The sequence below is a fragment of the Semicossyphus pulcher genome, unplaced genomic scaffold (assembly GCF_022749685.1).
Source record: "Semicossyphus pulcher isolate SPU_LCO1_2020_fin unplaced genomic scaffold, fSemPul1.0.p SCAF_21, whole genome shotgun sequence".
Taxonomy (NCBI): domain Eukaryota; kingdom Metazoa; phylum Chordata; class Actinopteri; order Labriformes; family Labridae; genus Semicossyphus; species Semicossyphus pulcher.
The window spans coordinates 1,822,635-1,838,703 of NW_027211695.1; the positions used below are offsets into that span (position 1 = coordinate 1,822,635).

General features: G+C 40.7%; 2 protein-coding genes across 4 annotated transcripts; both read right to left on the reverse strand.

Moving 5' to 3' along the window:
- Window positions 1-1,881: 1,881 nt before the first annotated feature.
- On the reverse strand, window positions 1,882-12,072 carry tspan5a (tetraspanin 5a). 3 transcript variants are annotated; one of them, XM_069672470.1, is made up of 11 exons: window positions 11,732-12,072; window positions 10,482-10,532; window positions 9,054-9,200; window positions 8,793-8,963; window positions 8,173-8,298; window positions 7,593-7,640; window positions 6,664-6,780; window positions 6,522-6,583; window positions 5,811-5,924; window positions 4,196-4,236; window positions 1,882-3,274 (listed from the first exon to the last, which is right to left on the reverse strand). In XM_069672470.1, exons 1-9 carry the CDS (start codon window positions 11,810-11,812, stop codon window positions 5,852-5,854), a joined length of 876 nt encoding a protein of 291 aa, XP_069528571.1. In that variant the 5' UTR covers window positions 11,813-12,072; the 3' UTR covers window positions 1,882-3,274; window positions 4,196-4,236; window positions 5,811-5,851. The 3 variants fall into 3 exon arrangements, with proteins under 3 accessions (XP_069528571.1, XP_069528572.1, XP_069528573.1); XM_069672471.1 differs by lacking the exon at window positions 5,811-5,924; XM_069672472.1 differs by lacking the exons at window positions 1,882-3,274; window positions 4,196-4,236; window positions 5,811-5,924 and adding an exon at window positions 5,948-6,046.
- A 1,653-nt stretch (window positions 12,073-13,725) lies between these two features.
- LOC138601122 (uncharacterized) lies at window positions 13,726-15,786 on the reverse strand. Its single transcript, XM_069672704.1, has 2 exons — window positions 15,498-15,786; window positions 13,726-14,192 (listed from the first exon to the last, which is right to left on the reverse strand). The coding sequence occupies exons 1-2, from the start codon at window positions 15,784-15,786 to the stop codon at window positions 13,777-13,779; spliced, it is 705 nt and encodes a 234-aa protein (XP_069528805.1). The 3' UTR covers window positions 13,726-13,776.
- Window positions 15,787-16,069: the final 283 nt, after the last annotated feature.

Sequence of the window (16,069 nt, forward strand, 5' to 3'; positions counted from 1 at the left end):
ATATAGACGGGATTGTTAGCTGTTAGCTGTTAGCATGTAGGTGTCTGTTTATAGAGATTAATAAGGAGCTTTTGCTCTTGGCACAGACTGTTTTTCCTGCATACACCACAGCCTGCTGATACGTGATTGGTCAATATAACTCAGACTACTACAAACAGAAACCAGAACCTGAACTGCAAACCGGTCCCAGGCCTACAGAAGCCACAGTTTCATGTAGAATCTGTAACTAGAGATTTCACCAACCGTGTCCGTCTGTGTTTCCGGAAACGTCCTTCCATCCGGTTCTTGTAGCTTCATGAAGCAGGAGGAAAAAGCCCAGGTTGTGTGTGATTCTGTCACATTCTCATCCAGCGGAAACGTGCATACGTGTCGTTAACTTGCATCCTTAAATTAACTTTGCCTGCAGTCACATCGCCTCTAAAATTAGCTCTGCAATGTGGACTGAACGCAGAAGAAAATCTCGTCCTGCAAAGTTTGGCAGCTAAATGAGTTTGCAAACGGCTGCAGAAGCCAACTCATGTTTTGTTGCCACCATAGGCAAAAGTTTTTTGGGCCCTTGCCTCGATTAGAAGAGTGAGTGTCTGAGTGTGTGTGCTTCCTCGTGTGCTACCTTGAAGGTTTACAAATAAGCGATCAGACGTCGGATAGGTAAATCATTTCCACACATTTGTCAGTGAAGAGACGAAGCGCTGCAGCCCTCAGGTTTCACTACAGTCTGATGGTTGTCTGTGTTTCAAACTAAAAGTGTTTCTGAAAAACGGCGTTTACCTTTAAGAAACGTCCTGATATGCACGAGGCGTTTCTGGTGTCTCTGATAAACAGACCTCGCAGTCGTTTTCTCGGCAGCGACAGACATTAAAGATGTGCAGAGACACTCACAGACGACGTGTGGGAGGTGTGATGCATAAACAAATCACTGATCCCTCTGCGCCAAAAAAAACAGGCCGACAGAACCTCACTTTTTTTAGCCTTTATTAATTAATTTTCTCTATTAAAACCAGTCCGACTCCAACAGGACACGAGGGGATGAGAGGAGGTAGTTACATTACAATGTTGGTGGGAGATACTGTGATTATCTAAACAATCGCTGGAAGTGAAACAGGAAGTGATGAGTGAGAGGTCAATAGAGTAAAAGCACCTCCTAAAACTGGCACAGAAAATCTGTTTCATTAAATGTTTAGAAAACCAAATTAAACATTAACACAATAAATATTTAGTATAAAAACAGTGTTGATCCCTTTTTAAAACTCCAACAATATCCATCTGAACAAACTGCACCCATAAATACTTCAAATACTTTGCTACAAACAAAACAAGCGACACATGCTGTGAGCACTCGTCACTTTAAACCATCCAGAGTAACACTGATGAAGTTCAACACCGTAACACTTTCTGTTTGCACGACGCCGGACTCACTCTCCGGGTGGGGTTTAAAATGTTTACTGATCGGTAAGGGCGCAAATGTTTCAAAATTTACACACCAAAGACGAGTAACTTAATCTGTTCTTAACGACAAACTGTTGAACCCTAACCTCCTTTAAATCAAATCAACGCATCAGTCCCTCCAGGAAGTTGTTGTTCCTGATGTTTGTGTCATCGCTGATTTTAATTCGTCGCACAGTAAGACATTAATCCTCCCGTCTCTTATCAATGCTTTTATTCGGCCGCAGCTGCAGAACAGCGTTAATGTAATAATGAACATGTAGATTCTCCCCTGCACACATGGAGAGCAGTAACTGCATGAAAATAAGCACATCATGGAAGCCTGGAAGTGACGTGAGAAGACAAACAGCTCGCTCAGCCAATAGAACTGTTTCCTCCTCGCTCTCAGTGGATGTTTTAAAAAGCTGCCATAAAATCAGGATTTTTTTGAGAACAGAAAATGCAGCAAAGTCCTGGAGGGAGTGAAGTATAAATGTAAGTATCATCAGGGCTGTTGCTGCTGTCGCACCTTTTTTTTCCAACTCAAAAAGTTTAAAATGTTCTTTGCCAACTTGTTCCGGTGCTGATCTCATCCTTCAGTTTAAGAGCCAGTGCTTTAAAAAGACTTTAAGTCTTTAAATTCAAGCTGCCAGATGAAAACAGAAAGGAACATTTTTTAACCTGCCTTCATTTGTATCATTTGGAGACTAAAAGGTGCAAAACGTTTTTTAACTGCTCCATAAATTGCTTCGTAGAATGCCGTCTAATTTTGTTCATATGAAGAACCTCGTGTTGCAGCCTGTTGCACTGCTGCAGGTTGAAGCAATCGACTGGAGCAACTTAAAAACTTTTGAGCCTCATTAGGAGCCAAAAAAAATTAAAAACAGGCCCCATCTTAAAAATATCGGAATGACCCTTTAACTGGAAAATCCCTTTATGCGTTTATTGAATCATTCCTAACTTGCGGGAATCTACGGAAGCCCTAAGCGGACATGCACCATACATTTTATTTCCTTCGTTTCCCCGTGAGTCATTTCGGTTGCTTTCTTGAGATCTCGACTGAATTAGACAACGAGATTAATAAGTCGAGATCTCAAGTAAACAACCGGAAATCACAAAGTAAGTCAAATGTATGGATGCATGTCCGCTTGGGGCTTCCGTACAAAATAGCTGAAGTGATTCGACGTGAAAGATTTAGCTCGTCTCTGCCCCTCTCTGCACAAAAATATCAACTCTGCTGTAACAGGAATTAAAAGTGCAACAACAATAAGTTTGTTTCGGTTTGTAGATAAAATAGATTATTCAGTGAGAGGAAGTTATTCTTGTTCGTGGTTTTACAGGATTTGTGGAGCTAAATGAAAAAGTCCTGGAACATCCTGTCGCACATAAACCAGAGCAAGTTTTCTAACCTTGTTACGTCCGTGCCTCAGCCCTGGACAAGTGGTGGAATATTACATAAAGCAAGCATTAACTTTAAATGAGCAGACCCTCCTCAGCGTCTTGTACACATATATAATTTAACAGACCTACATGATGAGTGTAGCGATGGAGCGTCATGTCCACAGTGAAAAATACAGATCTAATATCAAAAGATGTATCAAAACTCCTACTCTCTACACGTAGCTATCAAAACTGGAGCGCTGTGATGATGCAGTGCATGTTTAAGCTTCCTCTCCGACAGTGATCTTTGTACAGCAGTCACACAGTGTTATTATATACAGAGCGTTTCACATCTTATTAGTGCCTCGGAAAAAAGGTGCTGGTTCAGTGGCCAAAGTGGTTCAGGTGATCGTGACGTCCTCGAAACGCCTCCTGACGATGCGTTCGAGGAGACGCGTTCAAACACCCGCAGCTGGAAAAATAAAAAGAAACAAAATATGAGTGACATGACTTTTTCCTTTTTTTATACGGAAGATGAATTAGGCCAAATCTTAATAATGCGTTTGAGTTTTAACTCAGAAATCTGAATTTAGGAAGAGAAAGTATGTACAAATACAAAAAAATAATAATAATTCAAAATGAAATTTTTAGAAGAAAAAAATCTTTTTAAGCAAACAAATTAATTAAAAATGTATGAAAGTCAAAGAAATTTAACATTTTAAAAAGTAAAATTACTTCAAATTCTTAGTAAAAACAATTCAAAATTGAAATTCTTTGTAAAATAAAAGTTTTGCCTTTTTGGTACGGAATATGAATCCGGCCAAATTTTTTAACTCCGAGTTTTAACTCACAAATCAGACTTTATTTGAGAAAGAAAAATATGTATATGTATATAAGTAACAAAAACATTTTTTAATAGTTTTTATCTACATTTGTTTTGGAATTTTTGTAAAAAAAAAAAAAAAACTCCAAGTAAACAAATTAAATAAAAAAAATGTTATTATTATTCTTGGCAATTAAAAAATGTAAATAAGTTAATTTATTTTTTATTATTAAATTCTTAGAAAACACTTCAATTCTTAAGACATTTTTTTATTTAATAAAAAAATGTAAAAATACATAATAAATACATAATAAATAATAAAAAATGAATAAAATTCACAATAAAAACATTAAAGTTTAAAGTAAAAAAATCTAATTAATTTTAATAGAATTTCAAAGAAAAATGTAGAAAAAGGCTGAATAAAAAATAAAAAAAAAAGAAAATAGATCATTTCTATATCTAGAAAATGAAAGAAGTTCTAAGTCAAAACTTTAAAATGTGTGACATTTTTAAACACTGAATTTAATCCATACAGTCATATTATATTTCATTAAAAGAAAACAATGTTACCTGTTAGAATTGAAATGCGGCTTCAGCATTAGGTAAAGAAACTGGAACAGAGGAGATAGAGAGTAAAATTCATTAGAAACTATCTGCTTTAACAAACTCCTTTGTGGTTTGACAATTTAAAACAGCAAAGTTCAGGACACGACAAAACGCAGAAGACAAACAGGTTCAGGGGTTACGTTGGGAAAATGTTTTCTGCAGAGGATCAGTCTGAACTAAAGGCTGGAGAGAGACGACGACTCGGGGTTAAGAGTTTAGACACAAGTATGAAGACGTGTCTTCAGTGGAAGGAAACAAGAAGAGGATTGTTGTCTAAGTCACATGACTCCACAGCTGATTAATGCAACACACTCCAACTCTACAGCTCAGTGCGAACATGTAGGACGGTGAACATGCACACACACACACAGTCAGATTCTTCAGCTGTTAACGTTGTTCTTTTCAAAGCCACCAGACTCCATTGACAAAAACAGCAATTTAACAGCACGTGTTTACTGTGGGTTGGTGGTCTACCTCTGCCTCTTTGAACATTTACATTATTGTCTTTAGTTTAAGTCTTCTTCAATACAGCATGATGTTCATTTAGTCACTGATGCTCCCATTAAGAGTCACAGAGACCAGAAAGCAGGGGAGGGTTTAGGGCGGGACTACATGTGATTGACAAGTCGCTCCCACCGCGACCTAAAAAATGTCTTGTTCAGCGTTCAGTTGTACTAAAAGGCATTTTTTTCAGTTGTACATTTAGTTTAACGCCTGTTCGCTAGCTAAAATTAGCATCCCAATTAATATCACCAACCGTGGATAACAGAAGCACCTTGCTAGCCAAGCTAGCTTATATCTTAGCATTTGTTAACCTCTCACTTTTCTCAAGCCTGACGTCCAAATATGGTTGCTGCTGGCTCAAAAACAACAGAAACAAAAATATTTATTTATTTTATACCAGAAACAGCTGTGACTTTGTTTTTCTCAAATCCACCAGACTCCATTGACAAAAACAGCAATTTAACAGTAACTTTACCAACTGGAGTCGATGGTCTCCCTCTGCCTTCATTGGTTAGTTTGGGAATTTATTGTGTGACTTACGTTCAGTTTGGGTCCAACATAATATTAATGTAACACACATTAACATAAAAAACAAACCAATTGTGACAGAGGCAGAACATTAGCTCCCATGTTCTGCGATGTTAAATTGCTGTTTTTGTCAATGGAGTCTGGTGGTCTTGGAAAGGACGAAGTAAAGGCTGTTTCTGGTCCAGGTGTAAAAATACCAGAATTCCTCTTTAATACATTACTGCGGAATTAAATAGCTAAATATTTATATGTATAAATATTATATAAATATATATGTTATACCCTCCAGTGCAGCATAAAGTCAGCACTAAAGAGGAAGTGGGATTTAAAATGCTGTATTCATTGGTATCTTTCAACGTGTTTATCATTAATTAATGTAATTTAACACTGACGAGTATTAAACTTTTGCCTCCATAGGACACATTAAAGGAAGTGTGTATAGAAGAGAGCTCCAAATTCAGACATGTTCCTGAACACAACACCAACAGAGATCATCCACAGCAACGCTAGAGACAAGACAACGAGCACATGGATCCATCACACCCACCGGCGGCAAACACACATACAGCATGTATGTGTGTGTGTGTCTCATGTGTAGTAAGCCGATGCTTTCTTGCTTGAGTGTGGAGGGAGTCGGCGCATGGAGAGAGGGGGGGGCACCCTGACGAAGCATGGAGGAGGAAGAATGAGGTGTGAGGTGAGTTTATGCATCACGATGGTTCAGAAAGCTCAGTCACCCTCGTCCAGTCACAGAGCGCTCGGTGGATGGAACGATTCAAACATCTTTTTTAATGAGGAAAAGATGTTTGATGCAAAGCACAGAAGATTATTGTTCTTTCAAGACAAATTTAAGTGTTTACTACGACTGTATTTACACCATAGACTGTATATAGGAAGAGGACGTCGCCTCCAATTCAAAAACTGATGCTGTAAACCTGCATTCTTTCTAATGTCCAGCAGGGGGCGACTCTTCTGGTTCTCCTTCTCTCTAAACATTTTCCTCATGAGTTTATGGTTAAGTTTTTATCTTGTTAGCAAAGAATCGAATCTTGAGCGAACAGGAAATCAAACTTTTGCAAACTAGACAATGACCTGTGCTGGCTCCAGCATTCAGACTGTAACAAAGAGCTGAGATGCCTCATGCTGTGAGATGAAGAACAGTAAAAACAGATGGTTTGTGTGCATCAGAGGGAGAAACAAAACGCTGCCTGGATGAGACACTGAAGTGAAGCAGTAAAAGTAAAGAGGGTTTCCTCACCAGCTCGCCTGCACGGCCTCGATGTCGCTCACCAGGTTCTGAGCCAAACAAATCCCGAAAATCTGTCGAAATAAAACATGGAGTTAACATGGAACTTTAGTTTAGCTCTTTAGTGGTTGTGAAACATGTGAAAGGAACGCACCTGCAGAAGTGCGACTCCGATAAAGATCCCGGCCACCAGGGTGAGGTTGTCCTGCAGCCACTTCTCAAACTGCGGCACGCAGCCTTTAACGTTAATGTAGTCCTTCTGCTCCGAGTCCTGACGCCAACACAAGATCCTCTGGTCAACTTTACATCACGTTTCACAAACACAATGTGGCATTAAGTCTGAACTAGTGTTAAATTAGAGAGAGAGCGGTAGCAGGGGAAACTAAGGTGGTAACTTGTTACAAAGTAATCCGTTAGAGTACTCTGATTACTTTTTTGTTGTATAACGAGTAACATAACGCGTTAGTTCTGCAAGTCAAGTGATCTGTTATTTAGTAACTTTTATATAAAAAGTAATCTGTTCCTTTTGTCGCCACAGAAACAGAAACTCCCTGAAGCTCTGTTTCTGTTTCTCTCCTCCTTCTTGGCAGGTCGCTGCGTACCTGCAGAAGGTAAACACAGCTGTGTCAGTGCGCATGTGTAGCTAGCTAACTCAGCTAGCGAGATGTCAGAGAGGACAGCGTTTACTTTGTGGACACATTATTCTGAATGTTTGGGTGAAAGGGACGAGAACAACATGACGGTGAAATGTAAGCTGTGTCTGGAGGAGAAGTGCTCGTCAGCTGTGAAGAGCTCGACTTCAAACGTGAAGAAGCATCTGAAGCTAAACACAGCTCCACAACACTGGTGGGACTGAGAGCCTGTGTTGTATTGTTGTCAGCTCTGCCCAGTTCACTGTCGGACTGTTATACTGCGTCTGTCATTCCAGTTATTAGAGTTACAGGCGTACAGCAGGCTACACGCCGTCCTTTACAAGTAACGTTACCCAACACTGGTCATAAACGATAACTACAGGGGCAGTTTGGGGTTAAAAAGGAGGAAAGAGAGAGAAAGAGTGAAGTAGTTAAACTTTAGGTTACTTACTGGTTTAGCTCGGATGTCGTATCCACACTGCGTGTTTATGACGTCCTCCTGGAGACAAAAAGAACAATTTTAAGTCTATATAAAATATAAAAGCAGAGTTATAAAATAAGCAGTCAGGTGAGTTTTTGGATTCAAACTGAATCAGAACAAGACTAAAATTTGAGTTTCTTTTAACCAGAAAAAGTTGTGACATGACTCTCTTCAAAGCCACCAGACTCCATTAACAAAATCGGTAATTTAAGCTCACAGAACACAGGAGCTGCAGGTCTAATGCTGCCTCGATCTGTTAGTTTGATTGTGTTATTATTTTAATTTGGTGTTTTCAATGTTAAGTTTGAATCCTGTGAAATGTTTGTTTAACACACAAAAATGCAAACAAACCAGCTGATTCAGGCAGCGATAGAGCAGCAGCTCCTGTGTTCTGTGAGCTTAAATCGTTGTTTTTTTCAATGGAGTCTGGTGTGTTTGCAGAGAGCGATGTCACGTCTGTTTCTGGCTAAAAAAATCATCTTCCTCTGTCACAAAAAGGTCGGGATGCTTTCTGTAATGTTGTCAGACACTTTGAGTGAGGGTCTCGTACCGCTGGGTCTTTGGTGCAGCAGGAGAACGGAACGCCGCACTTTTCCCGGCTCGGATTCCCGTCAGTGCAGTTGAAGTAAATGTTCAGGTTCCAGTCGTCCGCTCCGAACGCACCGCAGCACTCCCACTGAGGAGGAGGAGAGGAAGACACTGTTAGAGCTCCTGGTGTTGTAAGAGCTTTTAGTATCAGACATAAACAGAATTAAATCATTACAGGTGGACTCGTCTGGCCTGATGACCTGACTGGCTTCGTTCATTAAGAATGACTTCAATCCACTCAGACCAGATTGTGGACGTTAAAGTGTAAAGCCTCATCAGAGCAGGTTTAGAGCTGCTGCTGTTGGCCGACACTGCTGATCTCTGATCTCGACCTTAAAGTACTCGTCCTGCAGCCAACGGCCAAAAACACAATTATTTGAATTACCTGCAAAGTCCTAAAAAAAAGCTGATCGAGTTGGCCAAGAAGGAGCTATTTAAAATTTACCAACTTCTGTCCCAAAACTACTAAAATCCAGAATCACACCGACCTTTGTAATAAAGCAAATTAAAGCTCTAAAAAGCTCTAAACATAACTTTACAGTCGACATCAGGTTTGTAATGTTTTGTGTTTCATGCGCTCACATATTCCTGAGTGAAGTCGATGAGGTTCTGCAGATCGATGTCGTCCCGGTACGCCCGGATGTTGTTGTTGATGAACAGGTTGAGCTGGTCTTTGATCCAGTCCTTGAACACGAACGCCAGGATGCCCGTCGTCAGCTCCAAGAAAAAGATGATTCCCAGAAACACGGAGAACTGCGGCCGGAAAACAAAGAAGGAAGCACGCTTAGAGATGAAGCAGAACTTTTCCAACATTTTTAATCTCAATCCTTTAACGGAACGTACAAACTTGAGCAGAAAGGTGTTTTCCCGGAGCGCTCCGATGCATCCTGCGAAGCCAAGGATGAACATGACCCCCCCGACCACCATGAAGAGCCAGACCGGGTCCAGACCCCCCAGGTCTGTGATGGACGAGATGTTGGACAGAACGCCCTGCAGGAGAGAACGACAACAACGCTCAGTGTGAGCCGGACGGCAGCAGGACGCATTACGGTCGCCACAAGGGACAGGGGGGCGTTTTGTTTGTTACATTTTGAGGCCTGTTTATATTTAGATTTTATAGAGAAGTAAACCAGTCGGATGTTTGGATTATAAATCTTCTTTCTACCACTCCAGGTTTCATGGTGGTTTGTAAATAAAAACAGGGGCTGGGTCCGGCCGTGGTGGAACATTGTGCACTATAGATGGCGTAAAATGCAAGAGATCTCACACAAAGCTAAAATGAGAGCTCATAAATCTCTAGTTCATGGTGTGTTGTGTCTCTGCGCCTCTGAGTTCAGCCCCTGCTCCTACACGCACGGAGGAGAGACGTAGAGCTGCTGACGGCTGCGCATGTTGAGGTATGTCAAAGCTAAACAAGTAAAATACCTGAAGTAAAGCAAAAGATCTAAAACAGCTCGATGTGTCTCCATGTGGACAATAATGAGAATGTGAAGCTAATTTGACCACTAGGGGGCAGTAGAACACGCACCTAGGAATTCCTGGCTGACGGTCGCTTTCCTTTTCAGACTGTTTGCTTCATCTGAGCGTCGAGTTTGTTTCTTCTTCTTTGGATTTTCACTTCTTGTTGAAGTTGTATCTGTAGTCATCCATCTTTTCTTTGTTTGTTCAGCCATAGTAGATTACTGTTTACTCGCAACACTCGCAGAGAGCGGAAAAGCAGCCGCTTAGCTCCGCCTACCCTCTCTGGCAGACCAACCACTGCTGGATGGTGGAAAACACGTCACTAACTGGGCGCCGCTTGTGAAATGCCGCAAAGGCTTTCATCAGCGGGCCACAGGCTCAGTCACCATTGTGTTACCTCATTCAGAGAGAGAGAGAGAATTAGCAGACATTTAAATGCTTCCCGATTATTTCTTTAACTCTGTCTGCTGTTTGGTTTCAGTGAGTTTATCAGAGCTTGTTTCTTTGCAGGTTTTCAAACCAAAACGAGCTAAACGTTTTGTTGATCTCACAGGAACTGAACGTTTAAGTCTCGTACTTGTTTCTTGTTTTCAGTGAACCTCACAGCTGTTTAAAAAAAGGTCCTGAGCCATGATGATGATGATGATGATGGTTTCCGTATACATCCTACATTCTTTCTGAAATGAGCTCCCATGGGGTCCTCTGGAAGGCGAGGTACTTCCTCTCTCTACGAGCCACACCTTTCAATTTAATACAGCCGTGTCTGTTGTGTGTGTGTGTGCTTACATAATATATAATACTGCCTCTCACCTTCTCACTCCAGGCCCACAGTCCGATTCCAACCAGAGCCATACCCAGCAGCTGAAACACACAGTCACTTCACATTATTAGACATTAACATAGATTGACACGATGTCAGTCTGTCACAGTGTGACTGACTGAGGACAGATTTCCTCTGAGGCTCCGCCTGCGTCCGCTCTGACCTCAGCCTTCTTTGTCTTTTATTTATATCTAGAAATGATAACAGCAGTTTGTCTTCCCAAACGATACGCGATTCTGACTGATACCGATAACAGCAACAAATACCCACATTGCTAATATGGTTGCTACGTTGCTTGTGGCTGCAGTACGTCGTCAGTGCTGTTTGAAGCACATTTACCTTTAACACAATATCATAGCTTCTGTGAGTTAGATGTTGCAGTCGGCCATATTGCAATAAAAGTTAGTTTTCTTCTGGTGACTCGAAAATGATATTAAAAGGTGGTCGGTGGTGCTGTTAGTTAATGTTTTAGATACTTTATCAGCTCTCAAAAACTTTGTGGTGATTTTTAATAAATATTTTACATATATTTTAAAGATTGTATCTGTTTTTTACTGATGTAGGAAATTGTTAATTCCCATGCTCGGATAATACAAACGTACGTATGTTGGAAGTTATAGAAACTGATAAATACAAATGCAGATCTAATATATCATATTTTTACTCTATTGCTGTTTTTATTATTTTCTGTGACAGTAAAACTGACAGAACATTGTTGCTGTATCAAAGTATATTGAATAATAACTCGTGTACCATGATATGTGTCTTATGGCCGCGTTCTTACCAAACTTTAACACCTTACAGTGCAGAAAACCTGCCTTAGATTACATACATTCACACCTGACACATATGACATCACTTTTGAATACATTAGACGTCATGCCTGAACACAGTCTGCAGTGTAAGGTAAATATGTGTGCAGTGAGTGCAAGGTGCATGCTCAGTATGAATGATAATCTGCAGCCTGTCTCTGCTCAGCTCTCATCAGTTCACTACAAAAAGCCGATTATCTCTGTGTGTGGTCAGCTGACCAGCAGCGGTTTCTCCGGACAATACCGGATATAACATTATAATATAACCTCACAGAGGCCTGAACGCGTTGGTTTGACTCTGAACATGAAACCGAAAGATAACGGTGCCGTTATAAGATGCGCTGATGTCTGCGGCCTTCCTCCCCATTGGCCGGTGGATCTGAAAATGACCGCAGAAGCGCAGATAATAGAATATAAAACCTTCTTACCCAGAACAGGATGTTGAATCCGAAAATGAAGTACTTGATGCAGCAGCTGACCTCCTGGCCTTTGAAATGATTCCCCGTCATGTTTGAGCATCATCAGCGCGGATAAAATAGAGAACCACGGCCTGCTTCACAGGCTTTGTGTGCGGGACGGAGCAGGTTCAGCGCTCCGGGGACGCATTTCTCTCAGGCCGATTCAGATGTTCACAGACCCGCTGAAGATCCGCTTCAGGAGCATAAGGACGGATAAGAGGAAGCGCGAACATGCGTAGAAATGATAATAAATACGACGAGGTGGACTACAAGATAAAAATTGTCCGCTGTTGCTGAGAGAATTGCGCCCTCAGAAGGCGGGGCAGCTGCAGGAGAAGCTCCGTCTGTGATTGGCTAGAAAAAGACTTGAAAGACTGAGGCTGCAGCCAATCAAATCAGAGGAGGGACGGCGCACTTCCGGTGTCTATCTTCAACGATTACAGTCAACTCTCGTTCACTTCAGTGACCCGGATCTTCGGATCTCGTTCAGCTGAACGATTCGTTCATTACATTCGTTCACCAGGTCGTTCAGTGACATTTCCGGTTTACCCGTAACTCACTCACTCTCACTCGTTCATGAACGATACGGCTCCCATTGCATTACTGGTCTTCTTGTTCAATCATCACAATATAACAGTTACTTCGCCCAACTATATTAAAAAGAAAATATTATAATATTTATATAAAAATAAACATTCATGTGTTATCTCATCTTGCTGTTGTGTCAGTTTATTTTTGAGCTGTTGTAATACCGTTTCTAGTATTGTACTTTACTTTATTTCTTTATTTCAGACACATAAGTCCATATCTGTACTCGTGCTAACATCAATCAGTCTGGTTTTCTAAAAGAAGTGGGGAGCCGCGGGAGGAGCCAAGTGAACGAAAGGAACGAATTTGATGCATGAAAGTGAACGGATCATTCCGTTCACTGAAAAGATTCGTTCTTTTTGAACGAATCGTTCAGGACCGAAACATCTCTAGATTACACGAGCCTAGTCTTAACATTTGGAAGAGACCAAACAGAAATCACTGATCTGATAAAACAGTTTGTTTCAAGATAATGTATAGTACTTATTTTTTCTAAACATATTTTCTATTATATTTTCTAATTCACGTAAAACTAAACATTTAAATCCATATATAGAAATTAAAAATGTTGATTTTTATGTAGCCCCATTTTTATGTAGGCAAAGAACACACGATGTTTCAGGTTTTTGTTTATTTGATTATTTCAAATTTGTTCTGTTGTGGTCGCCGACTTTTACTTTGAAAGTTTTGACAGGAAACGTACAAACGCCTTGGTGATAACGGTTATCGGTCTCAATTTTAGCGCAGGTGTTACCGACACTGACATTATTTGTGGCATTTCTGATAAAGACATTGATTTTATTTGGTATATATTGTTGATATATTATATCAATAACTGTTAGATATATTAGAGAGTTTAAACAGCGCTGTTATGTGAGACTAATGTTAAACTGACGACAGTGAGCTGCTATCGACGTCTAGCTAAACCAACTGACGACAGCAGAAGGACTTCCGGTAAAAAACAATATTTAAAGTAAAAGATAGAAACTAAAATAAGAATTTGATTCAGTTGATATTTTTCAGAATAATAATTAATCCCTTGCAGTAGCACTGATTATTTGAAGGAAATGCAAATATACTTGAATAAATCCAGAACAAGTTCAAAGAGCCATAGAGGAGATATATATTCATATAAATAGATAAATATAAATTCAAGTTGGATATTTCAGTAGGCTGAAGTTTTATTTTTCTTAGAGTCACAACACAAGCCATGAATATATTATGATCCAATACTGACATTTAATATCACAGAAATATCTTTTATTTACACAATTATATTGCTTATAATTTGTATTTTTTTTTTAGTATTTTCTTTAAAAAGATATTACAGTCAAGTCTTACACATTAAAGAATAATATTTATTTTGTCTTAATCTCCTGATATTAGAGTAAATGTTTCCTAAAAACATTTGAACACTAGTTGTTGCATCAGATGTGGAGGGTGTGTGCCTGGTACAGCACCAGTAAGGGTTCACTGAGAGATCCTCTGTCCAGGCAGTAAAGACTCTGAGTCAGAGCTTCATGAAGAACCAGACTCCCGCTCTCGTCTGTGTAACGCAGCTGAAACCCCACCAGCTCCACAGGCCTCACAGCCAGGACCACCGACACATCGAACACATCGTATCCAGACGAGGGTCTCTGGTCCAGGGTCAGCAGTCTCTCCTCGAGGGCGGGACTTTCCTGCAGGACCTCCTGTGCGGCGGTGAGGCTGTGCAGGGTGACGGTCACACTGAGGGGGCGGGGGTGGAGGGTTTTCCTGAACAGAACCAGCTCTGCACCCAGCATGGACGGGTTCAGACCGCTGACGTTAAACCAGATCCACCCTGGAGGAGCCTGATGTGGACCTGGGTGAGTCAAACAACTATTTTCATTTACGTGTTGCAGTTTGTTGTGGAATTTTATAACTTTTTTAGATGTCCAATGGTTTCAAATCCTTCTGTTGCCAGCAGAGGTCGCCTCAGGGTCTGAGAAGTAGTACTGACGCAAAACTCTTTCTAATGTCCAGCAGGGGGCGACTCCACTTGTTGCTTAAAGAAGTCTATGAGAAAATGGTCCTACTGCTCTCAGTAAACATTTCAAGTCTTCTTCAACACAGCATGATGTTCATTTAGTGAATCATGCTCTCTGGAGTAAAATAGACCGTACAGCAGGGCAGGATTTAGGGGCGGGGCTACCCGTCACTTTCAAGTCCCAACAACTACAAATTTTAAAATGTCTTGTTCAGCGTTTGATTTTATTCAAAGACACTTAGTGAGTCAGCTTTTCATTTTTTCAGTAAGGACATTTTGTTTAAAGCCTGTTTTTTTTAAATCCAAAATTTGCTTGTCAATAATATAAAAGTTTCTGTGTAATACGACTTGCTAATCAAGCTAGCAGCCGTGCTAGCACGTAGCATCTGCTTGCCCCTCTCTCCTCTCCATCTTCAAAACTCTTAAAAAACGGTAGGCTACAAATCCATGGCTCATTGGGAGTTGACTATGTGCGCTCTTTAAATACAAACAAATAAATACAATGAATTCTGTTTTAAATTGTTGATTTTAATCTTTAATTGATCGATAATCTACAAAATAAACAAGACTTCAAACTAGCGACCGTAAACTCATTAGTCCAAGTAAGAAGTAGGCTCAGTTTCTCATAGACTTCTATACAATCTCACTTCTGCTGCAACCAGTGGAGTCGCCCCCTGCTGGACATGAGAGAGAATGCAGGTTTAAAGGCACTTCTGCAACGGCTTCGCGCACTTCTAATACTCAATCTCTGGTTTCAAATTGAAGGCTGGAGTTTGATAGATGTGGTTGTTGTTTTCATTGCAGAGAGGGTCTAACAAATGAGTATTTCCAGTTGCATCATGGGAATTGTAGGATCTAGTCAGTGTTTTTCAAGCTTAACGCATGCAGGGACAAAAAGTCAACTTTTGGAAGATTAAAACTAAACAGCTTGAAGTATAATGGAACCAGAAGGCTGATTACATCACTCAGAGTGCACTGATTTGTTTTATACTAACAAAATAACGTAGTGTTTATTTTAAACCCTTTTGTCTTCATGTTTTGTAAACATTTTATTCTTTAATTGCAATGAAGGAAATGTAAAAAAAAATATTACAAAGATTACTGCTGTAAAAAAGATGTTAATTAAATTTAAATATTCACCATCGACGCTCCTGAAACTCTGCACCAGCGTTCCGTCTGAGCTCCCAAAGTCCTGAGCCTCCAGGGAGTCCAGACGCTGGTAGATCCTCCTCATGTAGGGGTGAGGTTTGTTCTGATGGCTCGCAGACACTTTGTTGATATGCAGCATTTCTAAAATGGCTTTGTTCAGCTCCTGGTCGTCGTCTGCGTCTCTGCGCTGATCCACCTGTAACAGGCCCGAGACTGAGGAGAGCAGGAGGAGGACGAAGAGCAGAGGTACATCTAAAACTCCCAAACAGACTCCTCGCATCATTCTGATGAGAATAATATCTGATGCTGTTTGTGCGCTTGTTTTGTGTCAGAGAGCTGCTGAAAGTCGCACCTGCCTGTCTGCAGTAACAGTGTGAGCTCCAATAGTTCTGCAGAACCACAGGAGCCGTCAGGACCGAGCGAAGCCGTCTCACTCTGAAGCTGAGGAATGTTTCCTCCTTTTCACAAACACTCCACCATGAACTGTAATGAGCCTCCGTCCTGCTCAGAGCTCAACATGCAGCCACAGAGCTGATGCACTGACTGGAAACACTCACTGTGAG

Coding starts and splice junctions, on each gene's coding strand:
- tspan5a (XM_069672470.1), bottom strand. CDS start 11,812: ATGACGGGGAATCATTTCAAAGGCCAGGAGGTCAGCTGCTGCATCAAG. Junction 9,201..10,481: donor TGTGGGCCTGGAGTGAGAAG/GTGAGAGGCAGT, acceptor TCTCTCCTGCAG/GGCGTTCTGTCCAACATCTC. Junction 8,964..9,053: donor ACACCTTTCTGCTCAAGTTT/GTACGTTCCGTT, acceptor TTCCGGCCGCAG/TTCTCCGTGTTTCTGGGAAT.
- LOC138601122 (XM_069672704.1), bottom strand. CDS start 15,786: ATGCGAGGAGTCTGTTTGGGAGTTTTAGATGTACCTCTGCTCTTCGTC. Junction 14,193..15,497: donor GAGTTTCAGGAGCGTCGATG/GTGAATATTTAA, acceptor TGACTCACCCAG/GTCCACATCAGGCTCCTCCA.